General features: G+C 37.1%; 1 protein-coding gene across 2 annotated transcripts in view; it reads right to left on the reverse strand.

Moving 5' to 3' along the window:
- ANK2 (ankyrin 2) overlaps positions 1-20460 on the reverse strand; it is a 248589-nt gene that overhangs the window by 84234 nt on the left and 143895 nt on the right. For both annotated transcript variants that reach the window (XM_061192043.1, XM_061192042.1), the window contains exons 20-22: positions 11353-11451; positions 10197-10295; positions 2469-2541 (exon numbers count right to left, since the gene is read on the reverse strand). In XM_061192043.1, coding sequence (XP_061048026.1) covers positions 2469-2541; positions 10197-10295; positions 11353-11451 — 271 coding nt within the window. The remainder of the gene's footprint in view (positions 1-2468; positions 2542-10196; positions 10296-11352; positions 11452-20460) is intronic.

Here is a 20460-nt window from a genome sequence, read left to right on the forward strand (position 1 = left end):
CAAATTCCTTTATACTAATTGTTTGTACTAAAAAGTTACTTCACAAAACTCAAATATATCCTATACAAAAATATTATTCAACTTGAATTTCTTTCTGGGGAAAAATGTTAAGTTTTTGGCCATATCTAGACATGGAGAGCTTCCTCCATCACCATGAAAGATATTCTTGATCATTAGCCAACATTCCTCTCAAATCAAGAGTTCTTATCACTAATAACTTTTAATATATAATAGTTTTAACAAAAGTGAACAAGATGTTATAGCTAGGTCTTATATTATGCAATGGGCAGGTCCAAGAGGATGTTTCACACAAATGGAATTTCTAAAAACTCAGTAAATACTTTGGATGCATTAGCTATTGGAATTCTTTAACTATTATTTTGGAAATAAATAACTATTTTTAAATTAAATAATCACTATCTAATTTATCTGATTTATAAAGTTAGATTTTCATGTAATAGGTTTGCTTAAAGTGGTACCACATATACTTTGGAAACTTCTTGCTAGATAGAATATTTTACATTATTCATTTTTCCCTATATGCCCAAGTGCCCCCTAAATAATTTTTAAAGGTTACTTTATTCCTAGCTAACTTTAAAAAATTAGATTATAACTACTAACTTAATATATTTTTAACCACATCTAAAATATATCTTTATCCAGGAATGGGATGACTTCATATCAAGTAGCCTAATGTAGTTGTTAACATGTTCATGCTAATTCAATGTCAACTTATCAAAAAATTAATTTTTCTCTAAATTTGTATTCTAAAAAGAAACATTAGTTTTGGGAAAATATTTATATAATGTTCATTAGATAATTTAATTATGTTAATAGGTCTCAATAATAGTTTCAAAAATCATTAATAGTATAAGCAATTCATGGTGTTAAGCTTCCAAGTTAATACAATCCACACACCCAAAAGCACACATAAGCAATTCCACTCATATTACACATGCTATTTCAAAAACCACCAGATTAGTATTAGGCACCCAGATTTAAATGTTAAGCTAGTTGCTTCTAGCCAGTTAAGAAAAATTAAAAGCAAAGACAAACTTTCACTTCAACAATTTCCTCTAAAGGTACCTGAATCACTAAGCACTTCCCCATCAATAAAGTGGTCACCAAACTGTTTAAAAGCTGTTCAACATGTAAGTGAAGATAAGAAAGAAGATCACACAAAATAAAATATAGTGTGCATGTATGGATGCTGAAAATTGGCAATTATTAGGATGGAACGCAAAATTATTATAATAAATACTTGGAACCATTAGCTTTGGCAATATCTTTTAATTTACTTACAATAATACATTGACCCAACATTTGTTTGTTCTTGTCGTAACTTCTTATAAAAGCTGAGACAACTCAATGTCTGTTACCGATAGGTGAATTAACAAATTGGTTCCAAATAAGGACATCTCAATGTAAAGTTTTACCTTCTGACTACATCTTGAAGAACCTAAAGAAACACCTTTAATATTTCTCCATAAAAGCAGTTAGTATTGGGCCTACTACTAGGGCCAGTATGGCAATAATTTTTCAAACATATACACTTATGTAAATGTATTCATGTATACATGTCATATATATTTTTATACATATATATTTTTTTTCTTACAGGTACACTTGACCAATAGCTGCACTACTGAAACTTGGTTGCATACTTTATGTGCTGCATTAACGATTTTTTTTAGCAGATTTTTCTTTTTGTTCAAGAAAAGTCAACTACTCTAGTTGAAGTAGAGGTGGGGAGCCAGAAACCCTGCTGGCAGTACCTCTAGCATGATGCCCCATACCCATCCCAAGGCAGTCCCTGGTGCTCCTCGTAGAGCTTCTCAGACCTTTGAAATCCACTGGCTTAGATAATTTTTATCAACTCTAAAACTACAGGGGGCATACCTTCTGACTTAAAGAATCAAATTCTTATGTTGAATTTGTATGACTTACTGCTGTGCTATTTTTAACCTTCGCTAAGGCTCTTTTTTTCTATATATTAGTTTTAAAATATTTTTTTTTCTATATATTAGTTTTAAAATATGTTCTGTATGTTTGAACCAATTAGAAAGCAGAGATTTCTCAATATACCATTGATAGAGTATACGTTAAGTTCTTTTACTTTAAAGCATTTTAATAAAAAATGTATTTTAGCATAGTTAAAACATATTAACACTAATTGTATTATCAGGTAGATATTTTAACAGATGGCCGACTTCCAGTTTCTCTCCCTTGTCCTAGTCCTGTTATTTAGTAAGTCATTAAAGACAACACCAGTTGAAAATATATAAACAAAATCCTCCCTCCCCCAAATTGAAAAAGTAAATGTATTTAAACAAAGGTGAAAAGGTTACTTTAAGTGCTAAGATGCTGTCATCCACACCCACTGTACCAGCTTGTTCCCTGAAAAAAAGGATGGTTTCCTTTGTGTAAGACCATGACAGATGTCATAGAAGAGTGAATAAAAGTCTTACCCTCTTCATCAGAAACATCAAGAACCTCAGTCATGGTCTCAGGAACATTTAGCTTGTGTTTTTCAGTGATAGTCTGGAAAGACAAAAATCATTAATGCTCAACTTAAAAATCAAACAACAGATCAAAAGAATCACAGAGGAGGCCATAGTCAACAGCATCAGCAAGCGATCAGGCCCCGAGCACTCCATCTTCTCCACATGGACATTTTGGAAGCTTAGTCTCTTATTCTCCTTCATGGAAATTCATTTGTTATTTCTGAAGGTAAATGGTCATTTACTCCAGCGAAGTTGTGCAAGAGAAAGTTCATTATTTTGAATTCCCATTTGCAAAATAAATTCTTTAGCAATGGCATTAATAGCCATATTGAGAAAGCAGATTCAAGTTTTCAGGGCTTCCCTAAAATGAACTAAGTAATGTCTCCAGAAAAGCTTTAAAAAGAAGCAGTGAATATATGCAATTTATTAAAAACAAAGCCACTGGAATGAAGTTGTAAACAATGTGAAAGACATAAACTTCGGGGCAGAAAATGTGATGCATCTCTTCTGGGATTAGAGGATCAACAGTGGAGAATCACCCATCCTTATAGTCTTTCATTGGTCTACAATTCTGGCTTGCTGCTTATTTGCCTTCCATAATAGCCCTCCAGAGTCGTCAGATCCACTGCCTTCCATCCCTGATGGATGATGTAAGGTTAAGAGACCAGGCTCTGGAGTCTGGCTACCTGGGTTCAAATTCTAACTTCATCATTTATTAGCTATGAGGTCTTAGCAAGTCCCTTTATTTCTCTGTGCCTCAATTTCATCATTTGTAAAACAGGATAATAATACTACTTCATAAAATTGTTATGAAGATTAAATGAAATATATAAGAGCTCTAAGAACAGTGCTTAGTATATGTTAGTATTCAATAAATATTAGCTAGCATAATTTATCATCACTATATTTTGATATTAAATTAATCTTAAAAACAAAGGGCCTCTGAACTTTTTAGTCATTCAGGCACTCAGGAAACATTCTGAGTGCCTATTGCATGCCAGGCACTGTTTCAGACACCAGGGATACCACAATGATAAAAAAAAAAAAAGATAAAAATCCACATCTCATGACTTGCAATATCACCTAAAGATAGTTGAGTCTCAAATTCCTATCTCTAGTTTCTGCACTGAAAGTGTATTAAGTACATCAATTGGCATTGTTATGAGAAATTTAAAAAACTAATCTCCTGAAATAAGAGTAAAATCTTCAACTAAAGCCACCAAAATACAGTAAATAGGTTGTCTAGGTTTTTAAGCTTTGCTACCTAGATACTACAGACTTGTTTGGCTACAATACCCCTACCACTAAGTCTTTTTTTTCCAAAAGCAGTAGAGAACTTCAAATAATTTTACAGGGAAATTCAATTGATTAATTTAAGAATATATTTACATACATGGGTATAATTTCCATATGTTAAGGACTGATTAAATCACAATGTGATACTGTATAACATTTCAGTGGCTGCCCATTTTCTTCAGAATAAAACTTAATACAGTTGATCCCTGAACAATGCAGGTTTGAAACTCATGGGTCCACTTACACGTGGATATCTTTCAACAGTAAACACTACATTACTACATGATCCGAGGTTGGCTGAACCCACGGATGTGGAACCGTCCATACAATGGCTGACTATAAGTTATATTCGGATGAACTCCCCGGGTTGTTCAGGGGTCTGGCAAACTGGCTGGGAAGATGCCTGGTGATGTAGTAAGGAGAGGCAGGGAGGCCTCATCCTTCCACCACACGCTACAACCGTGTTGGCAGCCATGTTCTCTTATGCCTCTGCTTTTTTTCCCCATATATCCTTTTCTTTACCAGAAATGTTCTTTCTTCTCTTGTCTTGGCTCATATAAGATGTAACTTCCTTGGAGAAACACTCCCTGACCCTCCCCAATGAATGTGTTTGTTCAACCGTGTTTATCTGCCGCTACCCACTCCTATAGCATCACGTGCACCACATCACACACACCTGCACGTGCCCCCTCCACCTCCCACATGAGAGTGAGTCATGAAAGAAGTTGTTTCCACAGAACCTGAAACATAGTAGGGGCTTCTCAAATACATATTGGAATAAATTGATGACATAAAATTATGCAAAATACATTTAAAATCCACATAATGACCACATAGATTTTCTTTGGGAAGAAAAGAAAAGGAAGAAATGCAGAAAGTAAAGAAAGTCTCATGTTATCCAGATGAAGGCACAATTGAAGACTAGAGTAGTAAATTCAGCTTTCCAGCATGTTGTTTCTGATGTCTAAATAATTCCATAATGTCTTATTCACTGAAAACAAATTAAACACTGTAGGAAAGATAAAAGCATCTATCCAAAGTTCTGGAGAATAACAGGTAGTCAATAAGAATTTGATGAGTAAACAAACTTAAAAATACCATTTAATTATAATATTAATTAATTTATGAATTTAACACAGAAAGATGATAACCTAAGTTCTGTATTAATGGTTCTCAGCTCTACCTGCATATTATAATTATTAGAGAAATTTAAAACATATTGTTGCTTGGGTCTCAACGCAAGCCAATTAAATCCGCATCCCTGAAGACAGGGCCCAGCTATAGGTATTTTTTAAAGTTCCTCAGGTGGGTCTATTGTGCAGCTCAATTTGCAACCCACTTTCCTGCATTAGGAAAGTGTATAGATTGCAGAAAAATGACTTACATTTAAAATACAGGATAGAGACAATGACATTCAATTAAACTATGACTTTTGGGAAACTTTTAAAATAAGTATCTAAATGTACATTGAATGATTAAAAATGTTAAGGGATATCTACTGCATTAGACCACATCAGAAAGTCCATTTTTGCAGAAATGCTCTAGAGTATTTGCCCTTCATAGGAAACATTTCCACAAGAAGATGCTTCTCCATTTGAAAATAACTGATGGAAATACACTTTAAATGATTAAATTATATTGCCCGACCTTCTCAGTTTCTATTTTCAGATGCTGATAATGTGACTATATTCTCTTTGAACTAGTGAGAGTGGAACTAACTTTGCTTTAGTTTGGTTATTGAATGCTATTAAGGTTATTATCAGCAAATATATGTGGCAACAGAAAAAGTAACACTGATCATATTGGTCATGGACATTTTTTGGCACAGATATTAAAACTGCTTTCTATATACAATGTAGTAAATATAGTATGCATTTGTACATGACGTACTGCCTGACCCTTAAAAGGTCGCCAGTTAATATTTGTTTAATGGATAATAAATAAGTCTTCCCACTCATTAGTAATGTGATAAGAAATGAAAAAAACTGTCCCTTTAAATGAGGTGTCCTTTGAAACCTTGATTAGCCAAACATAAATATGGTTTTATGCAAGTACATCTGAATAGCCCAAAGAAAACAAGGATATAATTAAATGATCATGGGCATCTTCTTCTGCTATAGAATCTCAGATTCTATGGTCAAGATTAGAAACTACTTTAAAAGTTAAAATGAGTAGTGCACGATGCATAAGTTTAATAGGATGTAATTAAATCATATAATGTGGCAAAACAAATAGAATGCGATAGATGGCAGACTTAATAATGAGTTTTTAACATCTATCATGATGTAGAAAATAAAACATGAGTCCTTACATGGTGTTTTATAAATGGGGGATAATATCTGCTTTTTTTTTTTTGTGCAAAAGAAAAAGTGTACTTTACTGCTCCTCATTTAGCCCATCCCCCTGGTCAACCACTTCCTTTGTACCACTTACTCAGCAAGTCACAATAAGTCACAGCGTGGAGAGTGACCTTGGCTAGTGTGCCACCTTCCAGTGCCCACACACATTGGCTCCCATCAGTCTACAGGCTAAACCTGGTTCTGCTCCCAAACCCCTTTATACCAATTGTACATGTTAACATAATTTTTATATATAAGTTAAATACTACATAAGTAATATTTTTCTATAAAAACTAAGGTAAATGGTTTGGAAAGTCTCAACAAAGGTGAGTCTCCAAAAATAACTGCTACTCAGGTGTGGTTGAGACAATTATAGCACGTTGGGGAAAAAATGTCAAAAGTTTAAAAAGGTTCTGCACTCCGAATAGTGTCTCTTTAAGATAATACACAGGATAGATTTTATATAGATATAGATATTATAGGATAGACACATACACACACAATACAGTATGTACTATAGACGTTCTTTGTTCAAGAATGACAACTTAGCCTTCTAGTCAATGGACCTGTATTCAAAGAAAAGTTCTTGACTCCACTTAAAAAGTGTCAAATGACTTTACATGTATTTATTGCACTGCCACTTTTATGATTCCCATTTTAACTGACTTATGGCATCAGATAAGATTTAGAACCAAAGTTTAAATGGTAATATAACTATAACGTCATTTTTATTTTAGTAGCTTATTCAGCAATTTATGCTCTACATATCAATGATTATGCACAACGATCACTTTAAAACTATGCAAATAATTGATGATAGCTGATCAGTAAGTAGAGGGATGAGTCATATCTCACAGTTCTTCCAAACTGCATTAGGAGACTGAGCTTGTTGGCTTCTGCTGCCAGAAATGTGTCCCTCCCACTCTGATGTCCATTCCGGCAAACAGACAATGATTGTAATCCCCAGAGAATGCTCAACTGTCTCATATCCTCTGCTAGGTCTTACGAAGTAAAGTTAGAAAAGCAAAGGTTAAGGAAACAAACCATGATTCCAAAAATGTCTCACAAATTTCTGAAGCAATGACTTTTCCTTTACAAACTGCTGCCTTACTCTTCTCTCCACACAATGACTTTATTCATACTTTGGGGTGAAGAATTCTGGAAGGAGGAATAGGAAAGGAAACTTTCTCTGATGGCAGAGAACTCACATTGCTGCTCAAATGGCACATTGTATGAAGCCAATGATGTGAAATTCGTATGTTAGATGTATGGCTGTAGTTCAACTATTACATTCAAATGGTAGTAACATTAAATTTAATTTGATTAATTTTACATAATTATTGCCTCGTGCTATTTGTCTACCACCAGTGAGTAGTTCCAAATTATTTTTAGTGAATCTGTAGATTTTAGAAAATGATATTGAATATGATACATGAAAATCAATAAAGGGTGCTATTTAAGTGAGTTTTTAAAAGTTGAAAATTCCTGGTAAGCTACTTTTAGCAAAGCCAAGATCAGTTACATCAGAGTGGTTAAGAATATGGATTTTGGAATCTGAAAACCTAAATTTGAATCCTAGATCTACCCTCAGTGTCTGGCATATTTGTAATTACTAAATTTTAGTTATAGTTTTTAATATCATTAATATCATCGTTATGTGGGAAAAGAATGAATGAAAATCTCTTCTGAAAGAGAAGAAGTATAAAGTAAGAAGACTCACATCACAGAAGGAATAAGTTCATATTTTCAATCCTTAACCCCAAATTCCATTTCACAAAACAATAAAACTCACAGTTCCAAGAATCCAATTCTAAGAGAAGAAGAAAGTAAAGCTAGGGCAGCATTAAAACATGTAACCAATAAAACTACCCATTTAGATAAAGGGGGTACTTGTTTAGTTAATGTAGGCAATGATTTCTTATTTTCCCAACTGAAAGCAGACATGCTGTTATGTTTTATATTTGTTTGTTGGCTTTTCACCTAGAAACTTGATTTCTAAGTATGGTGGTTTTTGTTGGACCAATGATTAGCTAGGCAGCATAGAGATTAATAGTTACCAGAAAAGAAAAAAAGCTCACAGAGAGTTTTATGAGGAGTTTTCACATCCCCCTAGAGCTACATGTGTGGAGATATGACCATATGTCTGATTTCTGACAAGGTATACGAGAACTTTAGCAATAGTATTTAAAAAGTTAATTGCTCCTCTTTTTAAATATAGACCTGTATAGTTAAAGTCATTCACTCTAAGTAATACTTATGAGCCTGAGATCTCTTTGAAATTAGACATGTACATTCTATAGTTTTATTGATATTAAACAAGAATTTATTGGTATTTTCTTACAAAACTTAAGTCTCATTCTTCACTCCCACTACACTGTAAGTTGCTGGTAGGGAGGAGTAATGTTTTCACCATTGATGACACTTCAGCACTGAGCACAGAACCCAGCACATATTTTATATCCAATAAACACTAAAGGAATGAATTAATGAAATGAATGGAAGAAAAGCAGGTCAAGATAGCTAAAAGATGCAAGTTTGCCATCTAGTGGTCATCTGATAAAAATGTACATGCATAATTCCCAGAACATGCAAGAGGTCAAGTTGAGAGAAAACATGACTTCTATGAACAAAAGTGTTTACCCAATCTTGCCACCAAAACCTTCACTTATCTGTGATGTGCACATTGTTTCAAAGATGCCAAATAAAGATATATGTACAGGTCCCCAATATGAAGATTTTCCTGGTATAACAAATCATATAGTAAGAAAAAGCCATTACGATTCAGCCATATTTAGTGACTCAGAAGTACAGTGTTAGGTGATGACAAGACTTGTTTTTCTCCTATATAATTTACTGACGCTATACTTTAAATCTTTTAAAATACTGTGGTACACTGGCCAAAGATTCTGCTTGAGAAAACAAGCAGTGCCATTCTCTCATCTAATTTCAGTCTCTGTCATGTAGTTCATTAATAAATGATACTCCACTCTATTTAAAACTTCACATCAAACCAACTCCCTCAATATCTGTCAACAGGGACTCGCTGTCAGCCTGAAGAACAAAATGCCTTTCTTTTTCCTTACCTCTATCAAAAGAACCAAGTGTTCCAAAACTCTATATGCATCATTCCTAGCTTGGAGCGTTTACTAGAACCTCATTCAGAATTTTTTATTTGTTGATTCATGATCTTATTGTCTCTCAGGAACATCTAAATGTTCTGCTGTCGCTCTACTTTTCTACTTTATGAAGAGAAATTAAAGAACTGTTGTTCTTAGAGTTGATGCTTAAGGAGAAAAGTTAATAAATATATGCAAAGAGAAGAGCACTTTCAGCTGTGAGTCTCCTCTCAGGAGGCCTCCTTTTCAGCTTTGCTCCGGCTGAATAGCACAAGAGCATTAGGACTCATTAATATCACGCTCCTCACTCTTCCAGGGTTTCTCTGGCAAAGGCCAGGGATGATCACTGCTCTCTCCTACAGAATCAGCAGTCATATTCCAAACAGCGAAAATAAAAAATGTTAAATACATATTCTGTCAAGATACAGACACAGTGTCTCTCTTAAGCCCATTCGATTTGCTTTTTGAATAAAAAAATAATCAGAAATAGGAAGAAAAGCAGGATGAATTGTTCTCACTGGGAATACATCTGACCCAGTCGTGAGCATAGTAGGGAGGGATCAGGGTCTTCCCAGAGTCTGGCGTGACCTCCAGGCTAAGATAAAAAGTTTGCTGTGGAGTGTCCTACCACTTTGCCAGCGGTAGGTGTCACACCCAACTACAGCAACAGGGCAGAGGAGCCAGAAAAAAAGTCAGTCGCAGAAAAAGGAACTAAGTACTATAAAATTACATTCACGCATTTTATATGGATTTATGTTGACTAAAGGAAGCTGAAATCCCTGTATTAGTTGTGTAAATGCCTTTACATCTGCATACTTCAATGTATGCTCTACAATAAAAGAAGTTCAAAATCAAAAGCTCAAGACATTTTGTAAGTGAAAATGTCTGTGGCTTAAAAGCCACGACAAGGGAGCCGAAGCCGATGCGTTCCTTTCACTTACCGTGGTGGTGGTGGTGACCTCCTCGGTTACAACCTTCAGGGTGTCCACCACGGAGATGTAGCCCAGACGCTTAGCAATCGCCAAGGCAGTGTTGCCATTCTGAAGAGAGAGTGAAAGAGAGAGTGAGAGCCGGGAAGGAGGACGGCGATGTTGTGAGCCAATGAGCTCACCCGCGGCTCCACATGAGCCAGCATTTCCTTCCAAAACAGGCACAGCTTAGGAAAATCACTAGTTTTTACCATTACATCTGAATCTTCTTTGTAACTTCTTTAGACTATAGCCCAGGTCACCATGGTAACACAACAAGCTGCAGCTGCTTGCTCTTTCTAATAAGAAGCGCTTGACGGCTTTAACCCTGAAGTTGTCAAACCCCTCTCCGAATCCTGTACTGTGCTTAGGAAAGTAACTCTTGAACTGAGGATGAGGCCTCCGAAGAAAACTATTCGAGTACCAAGTACACTCACTCCTCAACAGAGGTCAGGCCATCTGTTGCAGGTAAGATGTTACCACAGGGAACACAGTAGCCTATTTAGCTGCAGCTGTGCAGAAGCTCACCGTGCAGCAAAAGGACACAAGCAAGCAACGCAGGCTCCAGCGGCCACTGGGGATCCCGGTTTGTTAAACTGCACCGCTTAGTTTACATTTCAGTGGCTCCACATCCCAAACAGCTTAGTCTGAGCCAGCAGCCTCGGAAACCGTGCTCCCTTAAGAAGGCCGGGCGGGAGGGGCGGACTCCGCGCCCAGCCGAGAGCCAGCTGGAAGCCGAGCTCGTTCCGGCAGCCCGAGCGCAGGGCCCCCTCCCGGAGGGAGGACTGGGTCAGGCCGCGGCGCTCCCTCCCGGGACGAGCGCTCCCTCCCGGGACGAGCGCTCCCTCCCGGGACGAGCGCTCCCTCCCGGGACGAGCGCTCCCTCCCGGGACGAGCGCTCCCTCCCGGGACGAGCGCTCCCTCCCGGGACGAGCGCTCTCAGCGAAATCCCAGGCTGATTTCTGGAAATCCCAGGCTGATTTCTGGAAATCCCAGGCTTTCCCGAGTGCGGAGGCTCATTTAAGGAGTATGTATGGGGACTCAGCTCAGCCAAGCGGCCCCCCTGGAGGGAATGGGGGCGGGGGCAAGGAAGGAGCTGCGCGGAGAGGGGCAGCCGGCGCCGCCTTACCGCGGTGGTGGCGTTGGGCTTGGCCCCGTGCGGCAGCAGGACGTTGATGATGTGCGTGTGGCCCTGCTGGGCGGCCTGGTGCAAAGGCGTGTAGCCGTTCTGCAGACGACGGTGGCGGCAGACCGAGCAGAGATTTGCAGAAGGAGGAGGAAAACTAGGTTAGCCTTTATTTTGAATTTCTTAGTCTTATTTACAACCAAACCGTCACGGATGCCTGCGTCTTTGGAGCACAGTATCACCAGCAGCCCATTTTCTCAGCAGCAAACCACCCCCCCCCACCTTATCGTCTGCTAAACAAAGAGGCTGGCTTACGAAGTAGCAAGATGAACAGACTCCAAATCATAACTAGAGTTATATTTTCACCAATTAGCATTTTAGTTAGCATTAAAAATGTGTACGCTGAGAGAAGATTTATAATGAGAAAGAGCGTTGTCACAGTGATTTCTTCCCTAGGAAACAGGAACGGTCAAGTGTTTAACTGAAGCTTCGGAGGATCATACAAACCGCTGCTTGTTCATCGTGACTTCCTTCATCATTAACCTCTGGGCTAGCTTTAAGAATTCTAAGTCAATGAAAGTAAATCTAAATCTTATATTCCTTTCAGAGAACACCTCAGTCAAAGAAGTACACACTTAAGAGATTTCATTGGAAGCTGAGTGGCCCACTTTCAATTAAAAAATGTCTTTTAAAAGTAGGTTCTTTTTAACATTCTAGTCTAAACTTCCACTCAGATGAAAGTTCTGTAATCCGTGATTTGTGAGGAATTTTTGCTGAGGTTAGTGGGAAGCCAATCTTGCTCAAAACTCTAGTGGGTGGTGGGTATGGTACAGGTTGGTTGCATATGCACATTAATTAAACAAACTGCACTGGAATCCTTGGAGGCACAGCGAAACATTAATAGCTATTGTGTATTAAGCATCCCTTTTATGCCAGATATTGGACCTTATATTTATTGTCTCTTTTAATCTTTACTACCATTCTGAAAATGAGAGTGCTTGGTACACAGTAGGTGTTTTATAAATAATGGGTGCCTAAATGAGGGCATGAACAAATGACTGAATAAATGAATAATTTTCTCCCCATTTCAGAGATGATGAAACAAAATAACAAGGTTAAGTAATTTCTTTACAGTCATTCTAGGTTCAGATCCTATGTAGAAGAGCATGATAGACAATGACTACCAGATTACTTTTTTATTGTCTACCCGCCTCACCCCCGATAAAATTTCATCTATGTATGTCAAACCCAAGTGTCCTGGGCACAAAGTCCTGAGTAGCCCATTCATACCTTAAACTTGTAAGAGTATATGTCCCCTATATCTAGTGTCACTGCCTCCTCATGACCAACAGGCACATTTGCTTCTCCTGTCTACATGAAGTGTCTGACTCGGTGCTATTAAAAAGAAAACCACAGGCCCAAAATGGAGTCACTTATGCTAAGCCACACCACCAAATTGGGGCTTAATACCTAATCTAATTGAAATTTAGTCTTAACCAGGTAGTCAAGAATTTTCTAGTCAATACCAATGAGGCAATACGTTCATTCCCCAAAGGAAGATGAAGTAATCTGCCACATAGACCTTTTCTGTCCCCCATAGGTAGGTTGTCTAAGCCTGAAATAATCTTTTTTCTTTATGACTTCCCTGTCCTGCCTTTAAAAATCTTTCCCTTTCGGTAGCCCTTTGGAGCTCCCCTCTACTCACTAGAAGGATGCTGCCTAATTCATGAATCATTCAATAAAGCTAATTAGAGCTTTAAATTTTACTCAGATGAATTTTGGTTTTTTAACACATTTGGTGGCAGCAGTGTGATCCAAAGTGAACTTCTGATGGCATTTTGGGACAACAAGAAACACAGCCATGATACCTGCAAACTCCTATCTGAGTTAACTGTCTTTCTCTCCATTTCTGGGGGCTGTTGGTAAGTTCCTCTCGGTTTGAGCTCCGCTCTTTTTGTGTTGAACTCCACATCTAACGGGCTTTCCAGTTGGTTCCCAATTTGTTTGGAATCACTAGTTCCATGTTGGGTACTTCTGGTAGTCCCAGAAGTCCCAGAGCACAATTTCCTATTTGATTGGAAACCCCAGCTTATGGTTCTGTCCCTAGATTCCATGTTGGGAACTGCTGGCTACAGTTCCCCATTTGTTTGGAATCAGTCCACAGAACCCATTTGTTGAGGTCTGCTGGTTCAGTTCTTCACCTCAGTCTCAGGTTCCAAATTGGGAATTGTTGGTAGTGTACCAGGGCCTTTTTCTTGGCCAGGCTGCGGTATTTGGTACTTACTGTACTTAATTCTGCAGTGTTAAGGTACACATACTTGTTTGTCCTGTTTTGTGTAGATAAAGGCTAGCTAAAAGAGATGGGATCTTTAATTTCTAAAGAGTCAAGTGCACCACCTTCTGGCACAACTGCCTATTTTATGTCTAAGAACTATAACTGCAGAAGCTATAGATATCTACAAAAATGTCAAAATCTTACTGTGCCCTGAGAGTTTTGCCTGGTAACTATCATGTTGGGGATCCCCAAAATATGACCAGACAGAAGTGTGGGTGGCACTCCATTTGTGGCAAAATATGGCTGGACAGAAATGTGAGTTGAACCCCATATGAAGCTAGGATCCTACCAAACTGCTGCCAGCTCTCAGGGAAATTACAATGGCCATTATGAGGAACATTCCAATTAGATAAAATCATTTAAGAAGTGAACTTAAAAGCAAGGGATACGCATTTTAATTGGTATGCAAAAGCCTCCAAAAGGCTTCAAAATTCCAAAATAGCTCCATTGAAAGTTCTGTTGCAAAGAGCTAAGAAAAAATTAAAGATATAAGAGGTACCTAAAACAAAAGACTATAAGACTGACATAACAACATAACATAACATAACATAACTGACATAACAACATAACATAACATAACATAACATAACTGACATAACAACATAACATAACATAACATAACATAACATAACATAACATAACATAACATAACATAACATAACATAACATAACTGACATAACTCCTACTGCTCCCCTCCCTCCTCCTTTACTTAAGTATTCATTCTAGTAATCCTGTCTGAGTTGTCTTTTCCATTCGAAAGAGACCAGGAGACCGTACACAAAAGCCCACCATGTTAATGGCCTTACAGACACCCCCATGTCTATCTTCGAAGGAGGGCCCCCATATGGATACCTCTCAGAGTTGATGAGACTTGGAGGAATTTTCTGGTAAACTGCTACACTATGCCCTTAAACTGCCAAGGAAAGCTAAACTTAAAATGAATAAAAAACAGGAGGCTGCAGAGGGGATCCAGGGAAAAATGGCAGAAGCCAGGGAAAGGTAAGAATTCTTACCAAACCCAGTTCTACCGAACCTGTCTATAGTGCCCAGGTGAAAGAGGAAAATAAAATTTCAACTTGTCCCTTCCTTTCCAAATACAGATCCATTGGTTATTGATCCTTTCTCTCCCAGGGATAGCCATTGCCTTCTTGCTTGTTTTGCTTGATGCCCTAAGTACCTGGCTTGGCTTTCTGCCTGCCTGGGACATGCAAGTTGTCAGTTCTTTCTTTTGCTTGCCTTTGGATGACTCTAGATCTTGTGAATATAATATCTTTTGCACCCTTTTGGGGGACACCTCTTGAGTCCAAGAGTTTGTTCAATATTACCAGAAATATCCATTGTTTGTCCTGGCTGAAAACTGACAAGATATTTGAAAGGATTTAATAACTTTATAACCAGAGGTTTGGCCAAATTGGAAGCTGATATTCAGAGCCTGACAGATTAAAAGAAATTTTTTTTGGCCATCTTCTCTAAGCTAAATGTAACCAGATAGAAACATTCCAACATAGGTAGAGGGGTATGTCAGTCCATTAGCATCCAGGCTCCAACCCAGTTCTTTAAGGAATTGAGAACAACTGTCCTCATCTTTGCAAAGCTAGAAGTATAGCTCTTGAGAACTGCAGAAAAAAAAAAAAGGAGGTGGGGAAGGGGACTTTAAAAAAAATACAAATTGCTAAAGCAGCACTCTTGCCCAAAAATCTAGTTCAAGGAAAATTTTTAAATGAAAACTGTAAGATCTCTGTTTATGTCTGTCTGTATGCTCATGTGTGTCTATATATGTGTTGTAGGTGTGTGGCATTTTTCTACCTTCGAATGGTATTGCTAAAGTTAATTTGTAAAAGAGCTCTATTTAACTGGCTTAAACAAGCAAGCCTTTTACAAATTTAGGATTCAAACTAACCCAAATGCTTTTCAAGTTCACATGATCTGTGATAATGTTTGGTAAATAAAGGCTAGTTTAAGTTTGATGGTTTAATGAAAATAGATATGCCTTTAGAGTTAATAACATTGAATATAATGCAGACATAAAACTTTTTATTCTACCTGGGCTTATTAGTCAAATAAGTTCATGTTATCTCTTGCAAAATTTGTCAGCCAGAAAAATAACCTAGAACATTAACAGACTTTGTCTAATGTCTCATGAGGTTTTTGTGGGTGGTCTAAACATAATTATTGAAAACAAGTAAATTAAACGGGTGTAAGTGAGAGAAAAGTTTCTAGATGAACTTTTTCAGTACTTACCCCAAATCTTTCTGGTATCCTGAAACCTTAAAGTTTTGCTAAGTTGTATTAAATGATGGATAGTCATTGAATATCCAGACCATTTCCAAATAGGATAAAATACTGAAACATTTATTACTGGGCATAGGTTTATCTACTTTTTGCTTCCTTTCACAAAGGAATTAAAGATACTTGGGTCTATTAGCAAACATGTTTTGTGCCATTGTGAGAAGCATATTTCCAGAAATTATAAAAAGTATTTATAAGTCTGCCAGTCAACAGAATGCTGATATAAAAGACAGTTTATAATGCTTACTTCTTAGTTTTCACTAGAAATTAAAGGTTACTAAGAGTTAAATATTCTTATATGTGCAGTTAGTTAAGCCTACTAGAAATAATAAGGAAAAGGAATTTTACATGTGGTCAGGACTAGATAAGTAGAATGAATTTAGTTAAGTAAATAAGTTTGAATATCAAAAGTTGGCTGGTGCAAAATTGGAATTTGGTTTTTTCTCTGTTAGAAGGTCAACATTTTTTGTTTTCTATAAGTCTGTTCTTGAAAATAAGAGATTACGAAAGGTTTTTCTTTAAGTAATCTGCCTAGAAAAAACAAAGATATTATGTCTTGTCAAAATTATCACCTATGTTCTATGTTGTCTTTATCAGGTCATTGATTAGTTAAATAAACCTAGTCCTCTAGATATTAAAAGAGCTAAGTTTTGCTCAGAACTATGTAACCTTCAATGTCTACCTGGGAAATCTTTGTTATTTTGATTAAGTAGGTAACTAAGTATTGTTTCACAATGACCTATGACCCTATTTGATCAAGTGTTATAAAATCTTTTGATATTTTTGACAAACTTCCCCAAAATCAAATTCTAAATGAAGTCTTTTTGACCTTAAACTAACATGGAAATTTTCCAGAGGGCCCCTGGAACGTTTCGAAAGATTTGTTCTCTCTCCTTATAAAAAGGTAGATGCTTATTTGGTATTAATTATGCTTATTTGGTATGTTAAATTACATGGGAAGCATGTAAGAAGTAACACAAAGCCTTCTTTATGTTGTGTTTATACAGGTATATGTTATAAGTATTTCATAAATTGTGTGAAATTCCTGGAAATCTGATATGTCCTAATTCCAGTTATTATCTAAAAATGTTGTGTGTCACAGAAATAACTAAATATCCTTGTTAATTCCATCAGGTCTTTAATAATGGACATTTTTTAAGTCTTCTGTCATTTGCAGAGAGCTATTGTTTTACTCTGACACTTTGCAAAAGTCTTCTGGCAAAAGTATTTCATCTTCAGAAAAATTCAAGAAAATAACTTTTTGACAAGTGCAGGCTTCTGATAACTTTAACATCATAAAACTGAATTGGTAAGAACAAAGCCTGCCTTTGAATATTCTTGGAAGGGACTATACCAAGTCCCCTTTACTATTCAGATGACAGCTAAACTTCAACAATTCAAGCCTTGGGTACATATTTCACAGTTAACGAAGACTCCAGCTGACATCTGGTCCCATCCAAATGCTGCAGACCTCCAAATTAAACTGACTAGGAAGAGAAGTAGCTGACATCAAGGTAGACTGCTTCTTCCCAAGACACCAGATCACGACTTCATGCTTTAACTAAACGTGAAACCCTCTCTTCTCCTTCTTTCCTTTACTCCAGCATTGGCCTGGAAAGATAACACCGCCATTCATATCTCCCAGGCCATTGCTAAGAGAAGTAACCTTTCAGACTGCTGGATTTGTCATCAAAAACTCGGATCTGTCCATGAGGCTAGAGACCCCTGGTATGTTTCCCTGTCTCTTATTAATACCCCAAATTTGGGGAACTTTGTGTCCAGGTTCTATGCAAAGAAAGGGATACAAGGCAAGAATAACCAGAATGAAACTGCCTACATGGTCCACAGACCCTTAATACCAGGAGGCATTCATGATTCCAAATTAACTCTCTTTGACAAATCCCTACATCCCTGATTAGGAGTAAATGTTAATGAGGAACCTCTCTTTAACTTTTGAAGATATTCCAGATTCTGTTGCTAAGATAAGAGCTGCCCAACAAAGATCCTTAGATTCTGTGGCCAAAGTTATTCTTGATAATAGGATAGCCCTTGATTATGTTTGAGCTGAGCAAGAGTGTGTGTTGCAGCCAACACCCCCTGTTGTACTTGGATTAGCACTTCTGGGGAAGTTGAAACAATTACATAAGATCACTGAGCAAGCCACTTGGCTTAAAAAAGGTGACTCCTTCAATGGGGTCTTTCCTTGACTTACTTGATTTCGATTGATTTCGGTCTTGGGCACCATGGCTCAGAAGTGCACTCCAAACATTGGGAATTATCCTGCTTATAATAATTATAATAATCTCCCTGGTGCATCATGTTCTTGCAAAAGCTTTAAATACATGTTCACAGCCACTAACCACAAAGCAAATGATCTCCCTAAGACTGGAACATCAGGAAAGGAACGAAGAGAATAACCAATTTAAAGATTGTGAACCTGAAGCTATAATCTGTGAATATCACAGGGGGAGAAAAAACATCATAACCTATGGATACCACCAAAGGGATGATAAAAACCATGAGAACTTCAGAGAGGTAGCTGAGAGTGATGCTAATGCCTTAAAGTTTGATCACTTCTCTCAGTTAAGCTGTAAGTCTGATCAAAAGGGGGGAATTGTTAAAAGGAAAAGCCATAGGCCCAAAATGAAGTCACTTGTGCTAGGCCACACCACGAAACTGGGGCTTAATACCTAACCTAACTGAAGCTTCAACCTCCCCAGAAATGTAGTCTTAATTGGTCAGTCAGGAATTTCCTGGTCAGCACCAAGAACGTAATCTGTCACGTGGGCCCTCACCATCCCCAAAAGGAAGATGAGGTAATCTGCCACTTAGACCCCTTCTGTCCCCCATAGGTAGGATACCTAGGTCTGAAATAATCTTTTTTCTTTATGACTTCCTTGTTCTGTCTTTAAAAACCTTTCCCTTTTAGCAGTCCTTTGGAACTCCTCTCTACTTGCTAGATAGATGTTGCTGATTCATGAATCATTCAATAAAGCCAATTAGATCTTTAAAATTTACTTGATTGAATTTTTTTTAAACAATGCACAGGGTGCCACATGATTCTTTCTATGCTTTCACTCTGGCCTTTCCATCCATGGGGATGTACCATATGTGTGACAGTCTATTTGTCTGACTACCCCCAGGCTGGAATGTCATCAGCTCTGCCTTGTCTGTTATATATCCCTACAATGGAATGACCCCAGGAAACCTGGAAATATAAATCAATTACAAGGACTCTGAGAAACTTATAGCTACTGCAAGGACTCTGCTCTCAAATCAAGTAATCCATGGATATTTCAGGGGCATAAAGTAAGTAATATTTCTTTTCCTAAAAAAATTCCTCCTTTCCATTGTGTTTATAAAGATTATAACAAAGTTTTATAAACTTTCCCAAATTTTTATACCAAGTGATGAATGTTTGAAGAGTAAACGAAATACATATGTTTATATTTTCATAGCAACAAAACAATTTTTTAGTAACTATGGTTACATATGGGATGTGAGGAAGAAAACATGATTCCGCCTCCAAAAATGTCATTTTATGTGAAAAAATTCTGAAGTATGTATTAAAAGAATGTCCTTTGAGGTATGTATCTGTCCACTCCCCTGAAGATGTATGAAGAGATATATTTACTTCCAAAAGCAGGTAAAATCTACATAGTTCACTTTTTTAAAATCTGAAAAGTTAAAATGAGATTTTTCTCTCAACCAAATGTCCATTTGAATGCAGATGAAACCCAGGGGAGGTAAATGATGTTATACAGACAACATGTCTGGCTTCTAAATATCCTAACCAATTCAACAAACACTTAACAAAAAAATATGGTAAACGTTTTCAAGTTCTGACAAAATCTCATTGCATTGCTGCATTTATGCCTTTCAGGAGAATACCTGGATTCCAACAAGAAAGTCTTTCCAGTAATACTTATATGTGAACTGACTCAGCAAAAAGGTATCACACGCTAAAGCCTGAGAATTCATATGGATGCTTTTAAATAAGTCTCAAAGTACAATTTCATGAAAACTCAAGAACTGCTCAGAAACTAGGCAATAGCTATTCTTGTTAGAGTCAGATTAGAAGTTTTGAATCTCAAATGTTATTAGTATTATTAATAATTAAAAAAATAACTTTATTTTTAATTCAGTTACAAATACGCTTATGTATAGGCATGCTTTTGTTTCTACTTCAAAGAGGATATAAAAAAACTGAGTTCCAAAACTTACGTTTCTAATTAGTAGCATCTTTTTTTTTTTAACATCTTTATGGAGTATAATTGCTTTACAATATTGTGTTAGTTTCTGCTGTATAACAAAGTGAATCAGCTATACATATACATATACATACATATCCCCATATCCCCTCCCTCTTGTGTCTCTCTCCCACCCTCCCTATCCCACCCCTCTAAGTGGTCACAGAGCACTGAGCTGATCTCCCTGTGCTATGCGGCTGCTTCCCACTAGCTATCTATTTTACATTTGGTAGTGT

Source organism: Eubalaena glacialis, chromosome 5, assembly GCF_028564815.1.
Source record: "Eubalaena glacialis isolate mEubGla1 chromosome 5, mEubGla1.1.hap2.+ XY, whole genome shotgun sequence".
NCBI classification, from domain to species: Eukaryota; Metazoa; Chordata; class Mammalia; order Artiodactyla; family Balaenidae; genus Eubalaena; species Eubalaena glacialis.